This window comes from Budorcas taxicolor, chromosome 10 (genome assembly GCF_023091745.1).
Source record: "Budorcas taxicolor isolate Tak-1 chromosome 10, Takin1.1, whole genome shotgun sequence".
NCBI classification, from domain to species: Eukaryota; Metazoa; Chordata; class Mammalia; order Artiodactyla; family Bovidae; genus Budorcas; species Budorcas taxicolor.
This window is the reverse complement of record NC_068919.1, coordinates 68,820,846-68,844,080: the sequence shown is the minus strand read 5'-3', so window position 1 is coordinate 68,844,080 and position 23,235 is coordinate 68,820,846. Positions and strand designations below refer to the sequence as shown.

General features: G+C 37.8%; 1 protein-coding gene across 1 annotated transcript in view; it reads right to left on the bottom strand.

Moving 5' to 3' along the window:
• Positions 1-701: 701 nt before the first annotated feature.
• Positions 702-23,235, bottom strand: part of ARID4A (AT-rich interaction domain 4A) — a 57,799-nt gene continuing 35,265 nt past the window's right edge. Inside the window, exons 16-24 of the mRNA XM_052646672.1 lie at positions 22,350-22,600; positions 19,699-19,896; positions 15,777-15,861; positions 14,755-14,956; positions 11,849-12,979; positions 11,452-11,556; positions 6,432-6,638; positions 5,654-5,800; positions 702-1,411 (exon numbers count right to left, since the gene is read on the bottom strand). Of these exons, the coding sequence (XP_052502632.1) occupies positions 1,308-1,411; positions 5,654-5,800; positions 6,432-6,638; positions 11,452-11,556; positions 11,849-12,979; positions 14,755-14,956; positions 15,777-15,861; positions 19,699-19,896; positions 22,350-22,600 (2,430 nt within the window). The 3' untranslated portion in view covers positions 702-1,307. The remainder of the gene's footprint in view (positions 1,412-5,653; positions 5,801-6,431; positions 6,639-11,451; positions 11,557-11,848; positions 12,980-14,754; positions 14,957-15,776; positions 15,862-19,698; positions 19,897-22,349; positions 22,601-23,235) is intronic.

Below are 23,235 nucleotides of genomic sequence, written 5' to 3'. Positions count from 1 at the left end.
AAATGTATCAGTCTGTGAAACAATTCACAAACAAAGCATACATAATTGCTTTACTTAGTTGTCGCATCTCAACTTTGGGAGATATAAATTTATTCGGCAGTATAGCAAACATAAAAACGGTGACAAAATATTTTAAGGGCAACCAAAAATTTGATCCTCAAAATGGTTTAAATACTAGGACTGCCAAAGTTTCTAAACAAGGACATACTTTAATGATCCAGATGCCCATTTATATAGTTCTACACTGTTTGAAGGACTGAGACAGATTCCCTTCAATACAGGCAAAGCTGCTGGATGCAACCTCCTGTAAAAGGGACAGCTGAGAGCTATTGTCATTTGAAGAGTGAATTAACCTAGAATTTTCTTTTTTTCAATTTTATTAATATTTTAAAAAATACATAAAAATACAACATCCAATGTCTGAATAAATATATTTAACAAGTTGCAAGATAATACCTTATTTTACACAAAATTTTCAGCTTTAGAAATCTTGTTAAATAACTTCATTGTTGTTATATATTTCATTTTTGTTTTTTTGTAACAAAATAAAAACTCTGAAATTACATAGAAAAAAGACAAAATATTTTTGTCAAGGGATAAGATAGTCCACTGAAAACTTATTCACAATTCCACTGTAAACATTAATAAACATTAAAATATTTGCATAATTGTGTGCTCAAAAATCCTATAAAAAGTGGAAGACTTATTACAACTGTAGTTTTCAGTCAACTACACTTCCTTTCACAATTTATTTTGTCCCATTTACACATTAAACCTGGGCACACTGCTGAACATATACTTTGGCAGTTCTAAAGAGCAAGTGCTTCCACAAAAAGAATAAAACCAACAACAATTAAAAAGAACACAACATAAACCCCCTACTCACCAAGTGTTCAAATACATCTCAGTGAAAGTGCAGCAGTAACTATGTAGCTGGATAATATTTGATGTTTATCATGTGCACTTGCTTGTCTATGATTTCTCTAATACCTGAAAGCTTTATTATACAGTTTCAAATTTGCTAAGTGCCCTTTTTCTATCTTCACAAGAAAAAATGAAAAAAAAAAATTATAAAGGAAAAATTATGACAAATATGGCAGGCTGCCTAAACTTCAGTTACTAATCAGCGTATTTTTTGCAACAGAAAAAAAGAAAAGAGAAGGGAGTAGATACAATCCAGCCTTGAAAAGTGTACAGGATATACTTAGCAATGTCAAACCAGTTGAGTGCCTTCTGTGGTTGTATTTCAGGGTTTGGGGATTTATGTCCATGGCAGCAAACTGCTGGGAAGGCAGAGAAAACGTTTATCACCTGCATTCTACAGCAAGCACGTTTTGTGGGGGAGACGATGAAGAGGGACTCATTCCAGTGTCTGATGAAGCAGATGACATGGAGGCTCCGGCATGAGACACTGTGGAATCAAACAAGCTGCATTAGACTGGAAAACTATCACACACAGATACCCAACCACTGGCAAATTAGAAATAAATTTCTTAAATATTATTCACTTCCATTACAGTCCTCTCAAATGGTGTATGAAGGAATTAACAGCAGCAAAAACTTTGTTTGGCTTAACTGAGTGGAATCAGTCTCTAATCACTGAAGTAACTGAGTTCAAAAAAGGCACCATAAAATATAAAGACTAGGTATAACCTCTTAAATTCCTACTTGAAAGATTCCTGAAAGAAAATCACCTTGTCCCCAAATCAGAAACAAGATCAACCTGAGATAAGTTCTCACTGTAGCAAATTCCTGCCTTTCTCTGGGTTATAGGGCTCTAAAAGAATTCCCCATCCTAGAAAATATCTTGTAACCAGCTAACCATTGGCTTCCTATCTTTATCCTGTCCCAATATATCTGATGGACACAAGACTCTCATAAGCAAAGAGCAGTAATCTAGATCAGATATCAGAATCATGGGATCAGGATGGAACTGTGGCTGAGTGACTAGGAAAAGTGCCCAAATGACTTTTAACACAATGCTCCAGAAGCATGGATTAAAGATCACTATTCTATGCATCAGCTGCTTTGCCATTTTTTAGTTTACACTTCTTTGCAGAGCTCTATCTTTTGCCAATCTTTGCTCAGTTATTCCTATTTTACTTGAAGTTTTAATTTTTATTTAGGTATACCTCCCTCAGTGTGTGTACTGTCAATATATTTAACTCAATACTACAAATTCCAATATGTATGCTAGAAGTCACTCAATGTCTCACTTTAATAACTCACTTCACACACACACACACACAAATTTTAAAAATCAAAGAAGGGAAAAAGACCGTAAGAAAATTATATTCTTGGTTGTCTGAAACTTGTGTGACCTTTAGGAAACTCAAAGCAACTGAAAGTTCTCTGAAGAAAGTTCCATTTGTTGATTTGTTCTTCTTGTGTTTAAAAATTCTGTAAAGACTTCTTGCTATTTAGTTTTTCAAGAAAAGGACAAACATGGAAAGTCAGTCTCTTTCCTTTTGCTCCACTGTATTTCCAGGAATTGAGAACTGCTGGACTTGGAGTCGAATGCCTCAAGACCATATATGATACAGGCCATTCTATCAGTAATTCATCTCTTAAGTGCCACAGACAGAAAACTTCTCTCGAGATGGGCAAGCCTATCAGGTAATTTACTTTTTTTTTTCCTTAAAGGGACATCTCTCCTAGAGGCTCCCCTACTGTTCTATCCTATTTCTGAAATAGCCGCTTTGTAGGCTTGCTATGCAGTAGTCATTCTAGCGCTTCCCTTCACCATCATTTTGAGATTTTCCTTATTGTTTTCCTATATGGGATTCCTTCTTTGCTGGATCTCATGTTATCTTCATAACTTGGCTTCTAGTTTTAATGTCACCATCGAGAAATCTGACATGAGAAATCTGACGCTGTTCTGAGGCCCATCTCTTTGTATGTACCTTTATATGGTAAAGGGCTTCCCAGGTGGTGCTAGTGATAAAGAACCCAGCTGCCAATGCAGGAGATGTACGAGACATGGGTTCAATCCCTGGGTCGGGAAGATCCCCTGGAGAAGGAAATGGCTACCCTCTCCAGTATTCTTGCCTGGAAAATCCCATGGGCAAAGAAGCCTGGTGGGCTACGGTTCCATAGGGTTGCAAAGAGTCAGACATGACTGAGAGAATAACACATATATGGTAAACTTTTAGAATCTTACCTTTATCCAAAGGGTTCTGAAGTTTCATAATTTGCTTTGGTGTGATTCCTGCCCACCCTCCCACTACCCCCACTCCCATTCTTTATAGAGGTCACAGCAAGTCCTTTCAATCTTCTAATCCATCTCCTTCAGTTCTGGAAATTTTTCTTAGGTCTTTGATGACAACTTCCTATGTTTATTCAGTGCTCTCTAGAAAGCTTATGATTCAGAAGGTGGATCTCCTAGCCAGATCTCCTATACATCTCTTATTCTCTATTATCTTTTTTACTTTTTACTGGTATCTCTCTAGCCTTGTTATCTAATCCTTCTTTTTATTTTTTATTCCTACTACCATATTTTTAAGAGATCCTTCATGTTCTCTGAATTTCATTAACAGTCTCATATTCTGGCTTCCTGGGAAAGGAAATGGCAACCCACTCCAGTATTCTTGCCTGGAGAATCCCATGGACAGAGGAACCTGGCAGGCTACAGTCCATGGGATCACAAGAGTCAGATACAACTTAGCAACTAAACCACCACCACATTCTTGTTTCAAGGATACTGCAGTATCCTCCTGTAACTCTGGATATTAATTATGGTTGTTTTTATATGGCATGTTGTCCAAGTTCTTTTTTGATCTCATTTTCTATTTTGGTTTCTGTATTTATGTAGGGGTTTTCCTCAAACATCTGGTCTTCACTTCCATGTTTAAGAGAAGGAGCATTAAGCTAATCGGAAGCTGTACATGAGGATGTCAGACTTTGAAATGTTGGGCACTGCACACGTAGTGACTGGCAAGGAACTTGCTTTTTGGTTCAGGAACCTCCAAATGCTGGTATCTCTGTTAGATCATTTCTCTTGGACTGACCAGTTTCTTTAGAGGAATCTTTCAGTCTCCTTCCAGGAATAATCATAAGCTTAGTTACCAGCTTTCAGAGAGCTAAGAAGATGAGATCTTTGTTTGGAAAAGGAATAGGAGTCTCGTCATTCATTACTGGCAACTTTCACTTAAGCTCCCTCTTTTCGGTTTACCACTTAATACCATTCAACCCTCACCTTCAGCTATGGTTGGTTTCCTGAGTCTTTTTATAAGCCTGTGATCCCTTCCAGCCTCCAATAACTTAACCTCCTGGGTTTTTTTTTTTTTTGGCTAAAGCTAGGGGAAAAGGTAGTTTGCTTCACAGAGTGGGATGAAAGGTTCCAATTTCTCTTTCCATTTCAACCAGTCTCCATTTTTCAGCCTCACACTTTACACTCACTGCCTTCAGAGCTTTTCTGGGGGGTGATGTAGTATGAATTAGCTTCTCCTTGTTTTGTCCCACTACAAGGATAAACAAGCTTAGGTTTTTAGCATTCTCTCATGTGCTGACATACCGCTGACATTTCCTGTTGGCCACAGTCAATCTGCTGTCCCATTCTCTTGTCCTTGGGCATATAGGGCTTCTAGTTTTCTTTATATTATTTTAGTGTGGCCTGGGCTTGGGGCTTGGGGTAGACATGAGCATGACAATGTTTAACTAAAGCCAATCCTATGTATTTTTTAAGGTTTAGCTTAGATGCTACTGTCTTTATGATTATATCAAAGTCATCTCTCCTTCCACCTATACTTGTGTATCACTCTTAGGACTCTCAACACACAGGTTCACTGGACAATAAGACTTTGAGATCGAGGTCTGTATCTCATTCACCTCTGTACTTTCACCACCTGAAAGAAGGCCTGGCATATGATATATGTGCATTAATGTTGTAGAGCTGAAGTATCTTATGCAGTAGTTGCTTAGGAAATGACTTACGATCCCAACAAGACAATCTCCTAGAGAAGAAGCCATATGCCTCTTCATTTTGATGAACCCCATAATATATAATGCCTGTTAATAGGCAGTCAATAAAATGTCTGTTGAATAGTGAGAGATATTCAGAGGGAGCAGGCTCTTCTTGAGAACCCAGCACATTTAGTAAAATCACACGTTTTGTAAAACAGCTCATAGTCCCTTTCAAAAGTCTCATTCTGGACTGCCCTGGTGGAGCAATGGAGTCCACTGACAATGAAGGGGACACAGGGTGGGTTCAACCCTCGTCTGTGAAGATTCCACAAGCCACAGAGCAGCGAAGCCCACGCACCACAATTACGGAGCCTGTGAGCTGCAACTACAGAAACCCATGTGCCCTGGAGCCTGTGCTCCACAACAAGAAAAGCCAACCGACTAAGAAGCCTGCACATCGCAATGAAGAGCAGTCCTCGCTCGTGGAAATCAGAGAAAGCACACACAAAGCAGACCCAGCACAGCCAAAAAATAAAAATAAATAGTTAAAAAAAAAACATTTAAAGCCCAAAAGCAAAAGTCTTATTCTGACTAATTCAGTTTTTGACTCATTTCAACAGCAACAAAGAAGAAAACCTAGGAATCTAAAAATAATTTATATACTATATTCAAAAAGTGACAAACCTAAATCTTCCAAAGTGATACGATATATATTTGAAAAATAGAGGGAAAAAAATTATAATCAAATTACCTTCTCTGTCTTTCTTTTTTAATCTTTTTCTCCTCCTGTCTATGGTTGCAACTTCAGACTTCAAAGACATGTAATATTTTCTGATTTCCTGTAGTTTTTCTTGGAGAAAAGAGATTCTCTCTGTACTGTTCATATTATCTAATTCATCTAAAGGGCAAAAAAACAGTTACTTTGGATTTAAAAATAATTCTGTAAGAAAAAATAGATGGCAGTTCTTTCAAAACTCTTGACTCATAAATCAACAAAAGCTTTAGTTTATTAAAACCTAATAGTACACTAAATAAGGTTCTATAAAAAGAGAAGACATTAAATTCATGAATAAGATTTCTATATACATCCCAAATTTTCTTAACTAAACATTAATACTTAATGATATATCACTGAAATGATCAGAGCAGCACAAGAAAACATCCAACATACAGCATCTCTGATCTATAATTGTACCTGTTCACCCATATAGTATCTTTGTACTGATGTTTTAGTTATTTCCAATTGTCAGTACAAGAAAGGATATTTAAGTTTCATCAATCTGTATAAATCATTCATGTCTCATTTCATAACTGGAGAGCTTTCTCCAGTATTTATTAAGTTAACATATAAGACACAGATTCTTTCATTTATCATAATAAGTAATGGTTATTGATAAGGCAATATTTAGGATACCTAAATAAATGAATGTGCTAATTATTATTCCTTGTTTTAACATTTTAACATATCACTTTTGACATCTGACATATCACTTTGTGACATACATTCAAGTTTTCTATAAGCATCTTACTTAGTTGAAAGCTCCACTTATATGTCCGAGGGGATGAATTCGGATGTTTTTCTTTTTGTTTATCTTTTTCTCCATCTTTGATGTGAGGGGATATCCTTGCAGGGGATCGTGCAAGCTTCTGTGGCTTAGATACACTAAGATGCTTTACTGGGGTACATTTACTTGAATTGTCTAGGACAGGAAGATCTTCACTATCACTGCTTTGTCCTGTAAGAAGAAAAAGTTAACTCAGATTATAAATTATAAAAACTTTAAAAATGCAACAGACCCAGCAATTACACTTTTTGGTATCCTAAAGAAACAAACGTACAAAAGTGCTAAGTTTTATAACAATAAAAAGATGGAAATAACCTAAATACCCACCAAAAGGGAAATGGCCAAGAATTATATATTGTTTTTCAGTTGCTGAGTCGTGTCTGACCATTTGCAACCCCATGAACTGCAGCATGCCAGGCTTTCCTGTCCTTCACCATCTCCTGGAGCTTGTTCAAACTCATGCCCATTGAGTCGGTGAGACCATCCAACCATCTCATCCTCTGTTACCCCCTTCTCTTTTTGCCTTCAATCTTCCCCTGATGCTGGGGAAGGGTCTGGCATTAGGGTCTTTTCCAGTAGTCAGCTCTTCACGTCAGATGGCTAAAAGTATTGGAACTTTAGCTTCAGCAGCAGTCTTTTCAATGATTATTCAGGATTGATTTCCTTTAGGACTGACTGGTTTTATCTCCTTGCTGTCCAGGGGACTCTCAGTCTTCCCCACACCACAGTTCAAAAGCATCAATTCTTCCACATTCTGCCTTCTTTATGGTTCAACTCTCACATTCATACATGACTACTGGAAAAACCATAGCTTTGACTAGACAGACCTTTATCAGCAAAGTGATGGCTCTGATTTTTAATATGCTTTCTAGGTTGGTCATAGCTGCTTTTCTTCCAAGGAGCAAGTGTCTTTTAATTTCACAGCTGCAGTCACCATCTGCAGTGATTTTAGAGCCTGGGAAAATAAAATCTGCCACTGCTTCCACATTTTCCCCATCTACTTGCCATGAAATGACAGGACTGGATGGCAGGATCTTAGTTTTATGAATGCTGAGTTTTAAAGCAGCTTTTTCACTTTCCTCTTTCACCTTCATCAAGAGGCTCTTTAGTTCCTCTTTGCTTTCTGCCATTAGAGTGGTATTATCTGCATATCTGAGGTTGTTGGTACTTCTCCTGGCAATCTTGATTCCAGCTTGTGCTTCATCCAGCCCAGCATTTCACATGATGTACTCTGCTTATACGTTAAATAAGCAGGGTGACAGTATACAGCCTTGACGTACTCCTTTTCCAATTTGGAACCAGTCTGTTGTTCCATGTCCAGTTCTAACTGTTGCTTCTTGATCTGCATACAGGTTTTTCAGGAGGCAGGTCAGGTGGTCTGGTATTCCCATCTCTTTTTAGAACAAAAATGACCAAATATCCAAAACAGATTATGAAATGATAAAGTTAAAAAAAAACAATAGGCATAGTATTGCCCTATATATGTTTAAAACAAAACACAAAAACAACCCAAAAGGGGGACCAACCCAAACTATATATATGAAGAAGCACAAAATAAACACCCAGCTGTTAATATGTGTCTAATAAAATGTGAGCAGATATTTAGTTGCAAATCTGCATCCCTCCTCACCAAATCTGCACTGAGAGAGATGCTTTTGGTGTTCATTTAATAACAAATTAGAATTTTCTCTCAACTTTTCTGCTTTATTTCAAAGTCTACAGCCTACTTCCACCATATTTACTCTCAAAATCCAACTCTGCCTTCTACTAAAAAGGCAAAGTTGTAGGTTACACACCAAACTTCCCAGCCCCTTCCCTACTGTATCTGTCCCTTTGGCACTTTTTCAGCCTCAAAAAGAGGAGACTGTTAATTCTGGGCAAACTACTATAATATCTTCAGCTATACTCTTGAAGCCATTTATTCTCAGCTCCTCTGAAACAACCCAATGTCATTTTATCTTTTCTTCTTTTTTCAGAGTCTACAAACATGCTTTAAGCTAAGGAGGGAAGGAGAGGAAAACCTCCCCCTTTGGCTGGTACCTCTTTCCTTCTCTTTAGGGTCAAATTTCATGAAAGAGAAATCCTTTGTTATCCTGATTTCCATACCTTCTAATTCATCTCCTTCCCATGCTCTTATTAGGGCCCCTAACACTATTCACCAACTTCAATGAATACATTTTAATCACCACATGAATATTCTATTGCATTTGAACCCTCTTTCCTATTCAAACCAACAACTGTTTACTGATTTTCATTTATCTCTAATCTGCTTCTATTCTCCTCTTCCTGGCCCACTTAAAGGGATATGCCACATAATTCCACTCCTGGTCCTTTTTCTTCTCATTTGACAACTCTCACATAGCAGCTTTATCATCTTGTAATCCTTCAACAACTATCTTCTAAAACCATACTCTCTTCAAAGCTCCAGAGCCTTATTTCCCTAGTACTTGGTACCTCTAATAAGGGCTTCCCTGGTGGTGCAGAGGTTAAAGCGTCTGCCTGCAATGTGGGAGACCTGGGTTCGATCCCTGGGTCGGGAAGATCCCCTGGAGAAGGAAATGGCAACCCACTCCAGTATTCTCGCCTGGAGAATCCCATGGACGGAGGAGCCTGGTAGGCTGAAGAGTCAGGCACAACTGAGCGACTTCACTTGGTATCTCTAATACAACATTCCCTAAATTACTCTTCCAACAATCTGCTGCTACTCCTGTATGCCATATGTTAGTTAACCAGTTCCTCATATCTCACTACTAACAGAGTCCTAGTGATTTTATGGGCTTCCCTGGTGGCTTAAATGGTAAATTTAAGCCCACAATGGAGACCCAGGTTTGATCTTGGGTCAGGAAGATCCCCTGGAGAAAGAAATGGCTACACACTCCAGTATTCTTGGGTTTCCCAGGTGGCACTGGTGGTAAAGAACCTGCCTACCAATGCAAGAGACGTAACAGACACAGGTTCGATCCCTGTGTTGGGAAGATCCCCTGAGGAAGAAATGGCAACCCGCTCCAGTATTCTTGCCTGGAGAATCCCATGGACAGAGGAGCTTGGCAGGCTACAGTCCATGGGGTCACAAAGAGTTGGACAAGACTAAAGTGACTTAGCGCACACACACAGTGATTTTCTGTCCTAATTCTCTTCATTCATTCCTTCTTTCACTGCCTCAGTTAAGCCAAAGATTCTTTCCAAAAAGAAAAACTGATCATCTCCTTTCTTTTTTCCTTTTCTAACTTTTTACTTTCAGACCATTTTCGAACTTACAGAAAAGATGAACAATGGTTACTAAAAAATGTTTTTCTGCCATTTGAGGATAACTTGCCCTGCCATATTTGAGCACCTTATAGTGTTTATGTCTTACAAATGAGAACATTCTCCTTGTTTTAGTTATCTACAAATTAGCCAAAAATTAGCAGTTTAAACTACAAATGTTTAGTATTTCACATGGTTTCTGAGGATCAGAATCTGGGAGCATCTTGGCTCTGTGGCCTGGCTCAGGGAATCTTGTGGGGTTGCAGCCAAGCATTTTGCCCAGGCTCTGGTCTCTGAAGACCTGACTGGAGCTGAATCATATGCTCCAGGGTGGCTCACTCACATGGCTGTTAGTGAGCATCAGGAAGCCTCAGTTCTTGCTGGCTGTAGGAAGGATATGCTTGGTTCCTCACCGCACGGGCCTCTCCATACACTGCTTGACTGTCCTCCCCACATGGCAGCTAACTTTCCCCAGAGCAACTGATCCAGAGGAAAGCAGAGAGGAATCTGTTGTGCCTTTTATGAGCTTCAAGTCATACTGCATCACGTCCACTCTATTTTACTAGTTAAAAGAAAGTGACTAAATACAGCCCATACTCAAGAGGAAGGAACTGGGCTTTGCCTCTTGAAGAGAAGCATATCAACACATTTGTGGATGTGTTTTTAAATCCACCACACTCCTAAACAACCGGCTATATTACTGTCATCTAATCCTCAGACTCCACACAACTATCTCTAGTTTGACCTAATAATGTTCGTTATACCAAGCATCCAGGTTGAGAATTATATACCTCATTTAGCTGTCACATAAATCTCCTTCAATCTGGAATGGTTCCTCCTTGACTTTCATGACCTTGCCAGTTTTTAAAATTACAGGCCAATCATTCTACAGAGTATCCTTCAGTGTGAACTTGTTGCTGGGTCCTCACGACCACAGTCAGGTTATACATCTTTGACAAGAACGTTACAGACGTGCACTCCACTCTTCAGGGTGCATCCTGTCAGGTGGCACGTGAGTCCACTTGATCCCCTTACTGGTGGTGGTCATTTTGACTAAGGTAGTGTCTGTCCATGCACCCACTGTAAACTTAATCATTTTCCCTTTGCGATCCCTGCTATCTTTCTAGTCTCCTCTCCTACACTCTTTCTCTATACTCTATACCTGTCTTGTTCAGCCATTAGCCACATCTGGTTACTGAGTACTTGAAATATAGTTCAAAGGATTTTTTTTTGAAATGCCCTTTGTCTTAAATAAATTATATGCTCCTTCCTTGTGTCTACTGTAATCTAGTATTTCCATTTCAGACTTGTATGAAGGCATGTTTTGGATGTAAAATTATCATTTGTCAAAATCAACCATGTTTTTTCCTACTATATCCCATAACTTAACTTGATTCTTTATTGTACATACATCTGTTTTTCAGATGTATTTGAAAAACATTCTCATGTTTTTCAAATTCTGTTTTATTCTATTCTTATTTTTTTCAAGATTTCCAAACATATTCCTAATGTTAAACTGCATGACGTAAGAAATGCAATAAGCATAAAAAATAACCACAGCTATCTCAGCTCTAAATAAAATTGACAAGCAAATTTTCAGATGAAAAGCTAATGGAAAAATTGCTACTTTTCAGAAAAGAACACACCAAATTTAGTTTTAAGCTGACACAGATGATCAGGCCAAAAAACTGCTGAAAGTACTAACACCATACTAAAGCCAGTGTTGCAGAGCACCAACCTGCTCCATTCTTTTCATTTTTGGCTACAGCACTTGTTCGCTTTGGGGTTCGCTTCTGCTTTTTTGCCAATAATCCACTAGTTCCATCACTTGGCCTTTTCTGACCTGAAAGAAGTGGAAAGAGAAAATTAGAAAAAAAATCAAGAGCGAGTATGTTCATTCATCTGCCTACATGAATTCCCATGTATATGTTTTCTAAAACAGGTGGGGTAGAGAGGGAGGGGGGGGAGGGAAAGAAGGAAAAAGAGAAGATACACAGGAGGGAAGGAAGGAAGGAGGGAGGGACAGAAGAAGGAAGGGAAGAAGGGTACTTAACAGATCAAAGCTCCTAAAACTCATAGCATACTAATTTTGAATTTTAACATAAAGACTGATTTTCTCCCTAGGAAGTCCTTACCCTTCTCTCTGCTCTCTCTTTCTTGAACAATTATACTACAGGTACCAGAGGCAGCTTCAAAGCCATTTGCTGATTCCCTCTCACAGAGACCTTCTTGAGATTCTTCAGCAATACTGTCAACTTCAATAGTTATGTCACTCTCACTTTTTATACTTCGAGACTCATCTTGGCTGAGAGTAAGCGGTGACGCTGCTGAAAAGTTATGCTGTACTACAGGAGGTAGGGCAGGTGGAATAGAAACAAGAGAGTTAGATTCAGAGCTTTCAACTATGGCGTCCTCAATGCTGGTTTTATCCTTTTCATCCAAATCATCCAAATCTACTTCATGGCAAACCAAGGTTTCTGGTCCAATCAGAGGCATTGCATCCTCTTCTTCCTTTAGAGGAGTATTTACAGTTTCTTCTGCTGGACCATCAAATTTTTCATTAGTCAATTCTTGAACGCATTGGTTTGGCTCTGCTATTAATGATGGCATTCCTTCATTTTCTATTTCAAAGTGTTGTTCAAAATTTTTCATTCCCTCAGATGCAGTGCAATCACTGGTCCTTTCTTGAGATATGCTAGATATGCTATTTGTCATTTCCATTCCGTTCTCAATTCTTATTCTTTTCTCTGGTGATAACTGTCCCAGTATCTTTCGTTTCAACTTTTTTTCTTTTGCACATTGGTCAATTTCATCTTCAGTAGCAGAAGAAAAGTTTTTACTGTCTAACGAAGAAAATTCTGGACTCTGAGCATCTGTATGAGGTTCAATTCCTGCTTCATCCTGGCTAAATGATGACATCTTTATAATTTCTAAAGAAAGATCTTTTGTCTTGCTTCGTCTTCCCTTTCCTTTAGGAGATTTTTCTGCTTCTTTCTTAACTTCTTCTTGCTCCACTTTATTTCCTAAAATCTGTACTATCTGTTCATTCTCTCCAACTTCTAACTTTAAGGTTTCTAAAGGCTGCATTTGAGTCCTATCATTTTCTTTTAATATATGTGGAGCAGTCTTTGGATTTTCTTCATCTAGCTTATCATCATTTAAATTTTCATTTTTTTCTAATTCTTCTTTAATATCAGGAGAAAGTTGTTCATTCATCAAATTCTTTTCTAAAAGGTCTTCTGTTTCACTATCAGATGAACAGGAGTCTGCAAGAGAAAACATTATATTACACAAGTTTCTACTTAATTATCAATGTAATTTATAATAAAAATTCTGCCAAAGACAAAACTCTTCATCATGTACCTCTGAACACCTCCTTGTAGAAATTTCTCATATAAAATAAACCATATATTTGTGCCAAAAATGGGGGAGGGGAGAACTCAAATAAAACTCCATGTGAAAATATATTACATAGAAAAATATTACTGTCTCAATTCTGTAAAAGAGCTCTTTTCCAATTTTTACTAGTATCATATTTAGGCTACAGTAACCCTTAGAAAAATGAAAGGACTAGTATTGAAATATGAAGTTAACATATGAAGTGGTTTGATTTGAGAAGGTACTGATTAAAATCTGGAATGCCCATTTTATGTCTTTAGAAAGGAGTATGACATTCTACTTAATTCTGAAAAGATGTATAAAAATGAGAAGCTTGAATTCTCAAAAATGTAAATATTCCTCTGATTAAGAAAAAGGAAAGTATAGGCCAGTTACCTTTCTGCAAAGAAAACCATTCTCGTAAGTCAGAGCATTTTTTAAATAATAAATAATGTTATAAGATGATATAGAAGTTGTAAAATACAAGAATTCTGCCCACATTGTGCTCATATTTTAAAGTGCAAAAAGGCAAGCTTAAATGTACTTTTTAAGTGAAAAGGTATGTAGTTTTATGGTTTTATCATATACAGAATTTAGAATTTTGTCTCATGTTTTTTAAAAAGGTAGTTTTTTACTTTTACTTTTATGAAGCAGTTTAGCAAGAAAATGTATAATTTTGTAGGCTGTACATGTGCACGCTTCTAAGAGCATTTGCAACTTTGTAGAACTCTTGCATTTGTGTATTATGTCAGCATTCCAGCAGATGGCAGTAAAGAGGAGGAAAGATGCCCTTTCTAACTTGCACAAAAGCTCCACATAGTGGATTCATGGCAATCCTGTGGTTCAGAAAAGTTTTCAAGGGAGGAAAATTCTTATGTGAACATTTTCTATATTTAACATTTCTTAAATTATGTAGAAAAATATACAAAAGTAGAAAAGCTGGAAAAAACGTAAAAGCAGAATAAAATATGTTCACTTATATTCATCACAAAAAACATGTGTCTACCACTTTAGTTGGTGCTCTCTTTGAAAAACAGTCTCAGCTTTATTGAAAGATCCTAGGTGAACAGCAATGGTGAAGATCCTAGGTGAAGGCAATGGCAACCCACTCCAGTACTCTTGCCTGGAAAATCCCATGGACAGAGGAGCCTGATGGGCTGCAGTCCATGAGGTCGCTAAGAGTCGGGCACAACTGAGCGACTTCACTTTCACGCACTGGAGAAGGAAATGGCAACCCACTCCAGGGGTCTTGCCTGGAGAATCCCAGGGACAGAGGAGCCTGGTGGGCTGCCGTCTATGGGGTCGCACAGAGTTGGACACGACTGAAGCGACTTAGCAGCAGCAGCAGGTGAACAGCAGTGGATTACAGGAGACACGAGTGCATGCTTTGTAGGACAGGGCGGCATACTGGCTTGTCAACCCATGCTCTATTAAAATAGAACATTCTCTGATATTGTCAAGAAAAGGTACTCCTAATTGAAGTAAAATACCACTTAATTTTAAATAAATAGGGTACAGCAAAATAAATATTTTGTTCAAATTTTGTAATTTAAATCATGTATTAAAAACCTAGATGACCTCCTATGAATCTCTCACACAACCGGTTTTATTATTTATATGACTGATTTTTTTTTTTTAATCAATGATCCTCAAAATTGAGCACCTTCCATTCCATTTGACAGAGGTGAGCTGTCTGGCATATTGCTTCGAGCACTTCTGGTACCTGATTTTCCGTCACTGTTTGCAGTCTTAGATAAACCATATGGCATGTTAGACGAAAGAGTAGATTTTAAAGGAGGTCGTCCCCGTTTTGACTTCTGCCTCTCCTCATCCCTCTTTTCATCCTTTTCACTGTCTTCTTTGTTCTAGGTTACAACAATAAAATGTATGAGAAATAGTACCTTTATGGAAAATAAATACGCTACTTTGCCAAGGAAAACTGTAACTCAAAAAGATTAGTTCTTACATCAACACCTAATCTGTAGTCAAGGAAAAATTAAAATTAAATAGTTTTCTAATGTTTTGTACTTAAATGAGTATGATGTTCTACAACAAGGTAACACTGCAATTATATTGTGAAGGTCAGAGGCAGCACATAAGAGAGCTATATACTACTCAGCTCTCCCCTTGTCTCGCACTGTTTCCTGAGAAAAAGAAAGATATGTCATCATCACTACAGCAAAGGCTGAAAATTGAGGGTGTGGATGAGGATAGAACATATAGCCAATGTATGCTTTAATACTTAGTATTAGCTTCCAGCATTTAAAAATCAGATTTTACTTTTTAAAAAATATAGTTGTCTTGAGAGACAAAAAAAGTTCTAAAATCTGGCAAGCCTGAGTCTGCATCCCACAGCAGAGTGTTAGTTCCATCCGCTCCAGATGAGGGACATAACCTCTTCTTTGTCACTCTCAGTCCTACTTCACCACTCTCCTGGAGAGCCTCGTAAGCCTTTGCATTTGAAGCCTGCGCCCCAGGGGAAGCTGGTTTTTACCTTTCCCGAAATAGTGCGGAAATGTGTTCACATTTTTTACTTTTTAGCTTCTGGGACATAAGGGGAAAAGTCACAATTACTTTGAAAGACTCAACATGATTATATGAGAAAACAAGTTTTATAAAAAACACAGTAGTAATATAATATGAACAACTCCTGTTATCTAAAGGACACGGCACCTGTATACATACTTTAGCTTTTTTCTTCTGTTTTTTCTTTGGTCCACCTTTGTCCAATGGCCAGATTATCCTGTCAGCCTTTACCCATTCATCATACCTTAAAATAAAGAATATATTTTAAAATTCACAAGAACACCTTATTTGAAATGTAGTCACCAAGTACAAACAACAGTGAGACAGACTGCAGAGGGCTGAGTTCTATGTTGACAGAAGGTGACAGGCACAGCGGCCAACTTGCTGGTAGTGTGTGTGCCAGGTGCTGCAGCAGGTGTTTTGGGTACCCGCCACCAACAGGGCACAGCAAGAGAATTTCTCAGTGCAGACAGGTTTAAGGGGGAGAGTAGGGTAGGCAAACTAAAGAGATTCACGGCTGTTTGAACTGCCTTTCCCCCCCACAACTCCCACTCATCTGAGCTTAATTAAATAAGCTGATTCTGCACTGGAATTCATTCTAGTAACCAAATAATGCAAAACAAGTGAGATAAATTCAAATTTGTAGTATGATGAGTTCTAGATTATTTTATGAAGTCCTTTTCAACTCTTTTCCTCCCAGAACTCTCTCTAGCCTCCAGTATTTCTAATAAAATTTTATTCTGAACTGTACACCTCTAAAACTGAAATTTCTTTTACAGGTATTTTAAGTTTATTCTGAAAACTCATTTTCCCCTTTCCCATAATACTGATATAACTTCTACATTTTAATATAGCCAGTCCAAGTTACTAATCAGGGGCAAATAAGAAATTAAACCTCCCACAACTAAACAATAGCTTTTACATTATATAAGTATATATTTATAGAGCTATCTATGATTTATATGTTTAATGTCTATTTACAGGTATTTATAGAGATGAACCAAAATCTAAAATCTGAACATTTTAGCTAAAAAAAAAAAAAGAAGAAAAGAAAAGAAAAAAACTACAGGCAGTCCTTGCTTTGAACTGCAGCCTAGTGATGCAAACCACACCCTCACTTTGTAACCCAATCACCGTTAACCCATGCGAAAGAAGGACCCTGTTCCAACCGGCACAAGTTCAGCTGACCCAGTACCATGACTCTACACTATGGTTTAAACATGATCTTCTCATGCATTATCCCAGTATCTAGCAGGGTGGAAGGTCAACGAAAAACTATTAACCATGTGAATTCCAGCTGGGTAGGAAGATAACCAGTTAGAACAAACATGATCATATAATAAAATGACTTAAGAGTCATACAGTGAAAAATTAAAGAGATAAAAAGAGAAGGATGCTAGGAGGGGGACAGTCTAGAAAACAGAACAGACACACTGATGGCAAGTAAAAGCGGATGGTTGTGAACTAAGTAGACTCTGAGGAAAAAAGAAGGCTACATCGGGCTGCACGTGCAAAGCAGGGAGGTTTGTTAAGGTTGTCAAGTGTAGTCTTTAGCCCTGAATTCAATACATACAAAAGTACTGAGAGATGGACAAGAAAGTTTGTTTTTAGTGTTGGCAGAAATGTGAAGGGTACAGAAGCTGATCTGAGAATAAAGAAAAGAAATTTTAAAGTTTTTTGTTTAAATTTTTACTTTTAAATTTATTTTTAATTGGAGACTAATTACTTTACAATATTGTGGTTTTTGCCATACAGCAACGTGAATCAGTTACAGGTGTACATGTGTCCCCCCATCCTGAACCCCCCTGCCACCTCCCTTCCCATCCCATCCCTTTGGGTCATCTCAGTGCACCAGCTTTGAGTGCCCTGTTTCATGCATCGAACTTGGACTGGTCATCTATTTCACATATGGTAATATACATGTTTCAATGCTATTCTCTCAAATCATCACATCCTCACCTTCTCCCAGAGTCCAAAAGTCTGTTCTTTACATCTGTGTCTTTTTTGCTGTCCTGAACATAGGGTCGTTGTTACCATCTTTCTAAATTCCATATAATATGTGTTAATATGCTGTATTGGTGTTTTTCTTTCTGACTTACTTCACTCTGTGTAATAGGCTCCAGTTTCATCCATCTCATTAGAACTGACTCAAACGCGTTCTTTTTAATGGCTGAGTAATATTTCATTGTGTATATGTACCACAACTTCCTTATCCATTAGTCTGCCGATGAACATCTAGGTTGGTTCCATGTCCTGGCTATTGTAAACAGTGCTGCGATGAACATTGGGGTACATGTGTCTTTCAATTCTGGTTTCCTTGGTGTGTATGCCCAGCAGTGGGATTGCTGGGTCATAAGGCAGTTCCATTTCCAGTTTTTAAAGGAATCTCCACACCGTTCTCCGTAGTGGCTGTGCTAGTTTGCATTCCCACCTACAGTGTAAGAGGGTTCCCTTATCTCCACACCCTCTCCAGCATTTATTGTTTGTAGACTGTTTGATAGCAGTCATTCTGACTGGAGTGAGATGGTACCTCATTGTGGTTTTGATTTGCAAGAAATTGTAAAGTTTTATACGCTATTCATTCAATCCATATTCTTTTTAAAATGATGTGAGAGGACAGAAACCAAACATGCCCCCACTAAAGAATACAGTTAATGTTTGCGGAGCACTTAACTAAGTGCCAGGCACTAACTATATAAACTTTCATGTTAATATAATTATCACTACTTCTCAGAAAATCCCTATAAAGTAGATGCTCTGTATTTCCCAACTCAGAGATGAGGAAACTGAGTATGTAGGGAAATTCTGGAACACCTGGGCTCCAAGCAACTACAGGGCCCGCAGATACAGTGAACACACAAGACTTCCCAACGAACAGAGAGAAAAGTAGTCCCTGACATCCAGCAACTGGCCTGGTACTATTAGCTGGGACTTGCTGTTGCTACAGAGCCGTCCTGGCCCTCACAGCGAGGGTGTGTTATTCTCCTGTTGCACATAAACAATTTCACAGAACATCAATATCAGACAGGTCTGTTCCATGACCATGATGGATCAAGACAAAAAAAAGACCACTTCCTAGTTGTGTCTCAACACAAAAAATAACAGAACACTGTCCAAGCCACAAAAATGACCAAACATCCTTTCTACCCCGAGTGACTGCTACTGCTTTACCAATGACAGCATTGTGGTGGTGGTGGCAGTAGGGGGGTGGTTTAGTCGCTAAATTGTGTCCAAGTCTTGCAACCCCCATGGACTATAGCCCGCCAGGTTCCTCTGTCCATAATTTTCCAAGCAAGAATACTGGAGTGGGTTGCCATTTCCTTCTCCAGGGGATCTTCCTGGCCCAGGAATCAAACCTGCATCTCCTGTGTCTCCTGCACTGCAGACGGATTCTTTACCCACTGAGCCATTGGGGAGAAGTCCAAAGATAGCATTAACCTTGGTCTAGTCTTCCCTTCTTACAGGTAAGATTAAGATAACCAATCAGAATTGTCCCCTGCTTCTTGACAGCATCCAGTCTAGAGCAATGCCCTATTTCCTAAACCCTCCCAAAATCACCTAACAGAAGCTCAGATCTAAGTCTTATCTAACATTCTTATTTATTAATTTTCCAATTCGGACCTATTACAGTGCTTGATATAGGCTTGATTTCTGATAAATTTAATAAACAAGTAAACAAGCAAAACCACTTGTGATGTTGGGAGCCATGGGTCTAGCTCCCTAAAGGATGTTTCCACAGAATCCTGAGTTGTTGCTACTCCCAAAGGTGGCACCCTGAGCTTTCAGGACCCACCCTCTAACTGACATGCCACATGGTTCCCTAAGTTAGGTGTCCTCCCTTACTGCAAATGAGTAGCAAACCCAGCTTGTTCAGGTACAGATGTGATCCTGGTGATCTCTGGCTGGAAGTATTGACATGGGAAGTGAAATAGTAGGAATGTTCAAAGTCCTGGAAAAATCAAATGCAAGGTGTGCTGTGTAAGTGCATATATACTATTTGCTTTAGTTCTTCAAAACATTAAAAATGATCTTTCTGAACCAAAAACAAATTTCAAAATAAGAAAATACATTTCTTGTTTACCTGACATTCCATCCATAGTAATGTACCAAGTATAAAACTTCTCCATCATCAATTTCAGTGCTTTTAATACTGGCTTCATAGATCTTCTGCGTTTTCCCTCGTCCATATTTAACTTTCACTTTGGTGCCTGTTAGGCAGGGTTCTGTGTCTTCCTCATCTTCCTCCCCTTCAGAGTCACATTTGCTTTCAGTTTCTTCCCTGCAGTAAGTTATAACACTGATAATGCTACTGATAACTTAATGGAAAACAAAATAATATATGCTAAAAGAATCCAACATGTAGAAGAGTCACAACCTAATTATTACCTTCATAACATGTCAGTGGAGGAGGAGAAGAAGGAGGAGAAGGAGAAGATTTTCATAGACAACTTAGTAAGGAACTGATTTATTATGAAAAGGTGCACTGTACCAAAAGTAAATCCGTACTTCTTAAAGGCAAGTCAGTCATCACAGTTAATGGTGACATGGAATCAAATAAATCACTTTTGATAAAGCAAAATTAGAACAACATGCTTTGAAGAAGTCTTTAGGATTCAAGTGCCACCTTATATGTGAAAATGACCTAAAGACAGTGTTTAACTTTCTGCAACTGAAGTGTCTTAAGTCTACCTGACTACTACTTTTTGCTCAATTCAGAGTGGTTCTTAACCCAGACTTTTTTGGTGGGAAAAATAATGAACAAGGGCCAACTACCTTAGTAACTCTTTTAAACTAGTTTATATTTTAAAGGTTTCCCCACCCTCATGAAGACACAACAGACATCTGGGTATTAGGTCTCTTGTTATCACTGTGGGATAGCACCAGAAGAACAAAGGTTTTGCATATCTTACATTGGTTCCTATTTGTTCTTACACATCTCCCATCAGCTTTTGTTTTGATAATCATATATAAAGGAGATTCACATAGGGAGATCCAAGTATTTTTAATATTTTTAAACAAACATTCTTTATTAGCCCAGCAAAAATTCAGAACAGATTTGCATCAAAGATCATTCTAGTGTCACGAGAGTTTTAAAAACCTTAAGACGAGGTACTATCTTCTGTCATAAACATAGGGCATTATTTTAGGGACCACTGGGTCACCCAACATGAAGAAACTTTGACAACTCATTAGCAGTGAGAATGTTTTCTTTACAAGGGCACCTTCCAATTATACTCTGATAAGGTAATTTCAAAACACCATGGAAAACTACTTAAAACAGAAGTCTCTATAGATTAAAAAAAAGAAGTCTATTTCCAGGATTCCTGCTATTAAATGAGAATATAGACTGTATATTCAGTTTTTGTAATAAAAGGAAATATCGTCCTTCATATTCAAGTCCGTGAAGCTTTATGTCTCTAAAATAAATATTCTATTTACATATCAATTATAAAGGCTTTTTAAAGCACATGGTGTGTATGTGTATATATATAGAGACAGTGTGTATTACATAAATACTATAAAACATACACATTTTGATGGTTATTTTTAACAAATCTTCAAACTATAGTTAGGCTTTACTTTTTAAATAGTCTACCTTACCCTATTAATTTACTGTCCAAATATCTGAATTAATACACTCATATCATTATACTCAACTCCAATTATTTCCTCCTACTTTCCCTAATCCTAATCGTATTTCACTACAGAACTTTCTTTATTCACTATTCTAATTCACATGTGACTGTGAATACTCCTGTAGCTATATTTATGCTGAATCATAAAATTACCTCTCCCACTCACCAATCATTACTATTTTTGCAGTTATTTTTTCAACGGTTAATTTTCAGATGGGTGTCAGCCACTAGTTGGAAACAGCAGGCCACTTTTCTCAATTTTGCCTAATCACTCAAATTTCTAGAAAATTTAGCACTGAAAAATAACTGTGGAGGAGAGCTTCTACACAAGTAAGTGTGTTATGCTGTTGCTGAGTTAAAATTCATTTTTTAGTAGTGTCTAAAAATTAGTAAATCCATTTGACAATAAAGGAATGGCCACCAAACATAGTTGGACATTACCATGATCTAGCTGGACTGCCTAATCTCTGGTTATTTTTAAGTCAATTCAGTCCATACGTGTATAATGCATAAAAAAAAAACAAACACAGTTTTCACTCAACAACAAACAGGATGAACATTAAAAAGCCGAAATTTAATGTGATGTGGGGCAAGAATGAATTTTCCAAACTAGAATCAGGGGTGCATGCCACTTACTCTAATACAATAACTTGGAAAAGAAAACTGTCTTAGATAAAGCTAACACACAGAAACATCTGCTAGTACTGTGCACCCATGTGTTTGTTAGCTTTCCCACATTGTACCTTTTTTAAAATGGCATTTTTGCTGTCGCTGTTTCCTCTTGTCCACTTCCTCCATTTTTCTCCAGCTCCCTTCCCTGCTGTCAACTGCAGGGCCTTTCTTTTGACTGGGTGGCGCAGCCTTCTTTGAGGCCACTGTTTAGGGCACAAGCGCTATTAAAATGGTGCGACCAGTATATTCTCCAACTCCGAAAGGCGACACACATCATCTTCACAATGTGTCTCACCTTCATCAGACAAGAGGAATGGAAGTCCCAATAAGAAAGCATTCCCTCAAACCTGAACCTCTAAGCAGGAGCAGAGCAATGCTGTACCCCAGACAGGTGTTTCTGGAGAATAAACATAAGATAATGTACCTCTCTTGGCTTTTCTCTTCCTCTTCCTCTGAGTCTTTGTCAGAATCCTCCTGCTTTCTAATTTTCTTCTCCTTTTGCTTTGGTGTATTTTTTCTCCCCAGTAGTAGTTCGTTTTCCTTCTTCTCTGCAGTTTCATAGTCATCATCGACATCCTTATTTTCTGTATCATTATCTCTTAATTTGTCTTCTGTTTTTTCTTCTTCAATTTCCTTTTTAATAGAATTTGCATCTCGAGCAATTCTCCTTCGTCCCTAGTACAGAGGATGAAAACTTTAAAGTAACTATCACTACAAAGGGGGAAAAAACATAGAAAAATGTTATCTTTTTCTTAAACCATCATGGCAATGACTAGTTTTCTTTCTAGCTTGAGATGTGATACTGATAACCCGTCAGCTCCAGTGTACTTTTTGCTTCCTCTCAAAGTAAATAAATCAACCCATGTAAATTACTTACATACAAATCTATTATGTCCCCTGGCTACATACTACATGAAAAATAAAATTTTTTTCCTGTGTTCACTATATTATCTCATTTTAATATTTCTTGACTACAATGAAAGTTTTTAAAGAATTATCTAAGTGTCAATGATATAAGTTTTAAGGAAAATAATCAGTCCCTTAATTTTCTGGAAGTTCTTTCATCTCTAACTCTATTGTTTACTAAGATAAAATTCACATTATCACTGTATTTCAATGTAACTACATTTTATTACATTTTAAGAGAACTGAATTGTACTAATGGCCAAAAAATGAGCTGATTTCTTTTAATCTGGAGAGCTCACTAGGCCAGTAGTAACTTGTTACAGCCTCAGCAGCTGTTATCCATTCTCTTGTTGCATGCTCAACTGACCAGGAAACTGTTGAGCCATTTCATTATCTCCTGAATT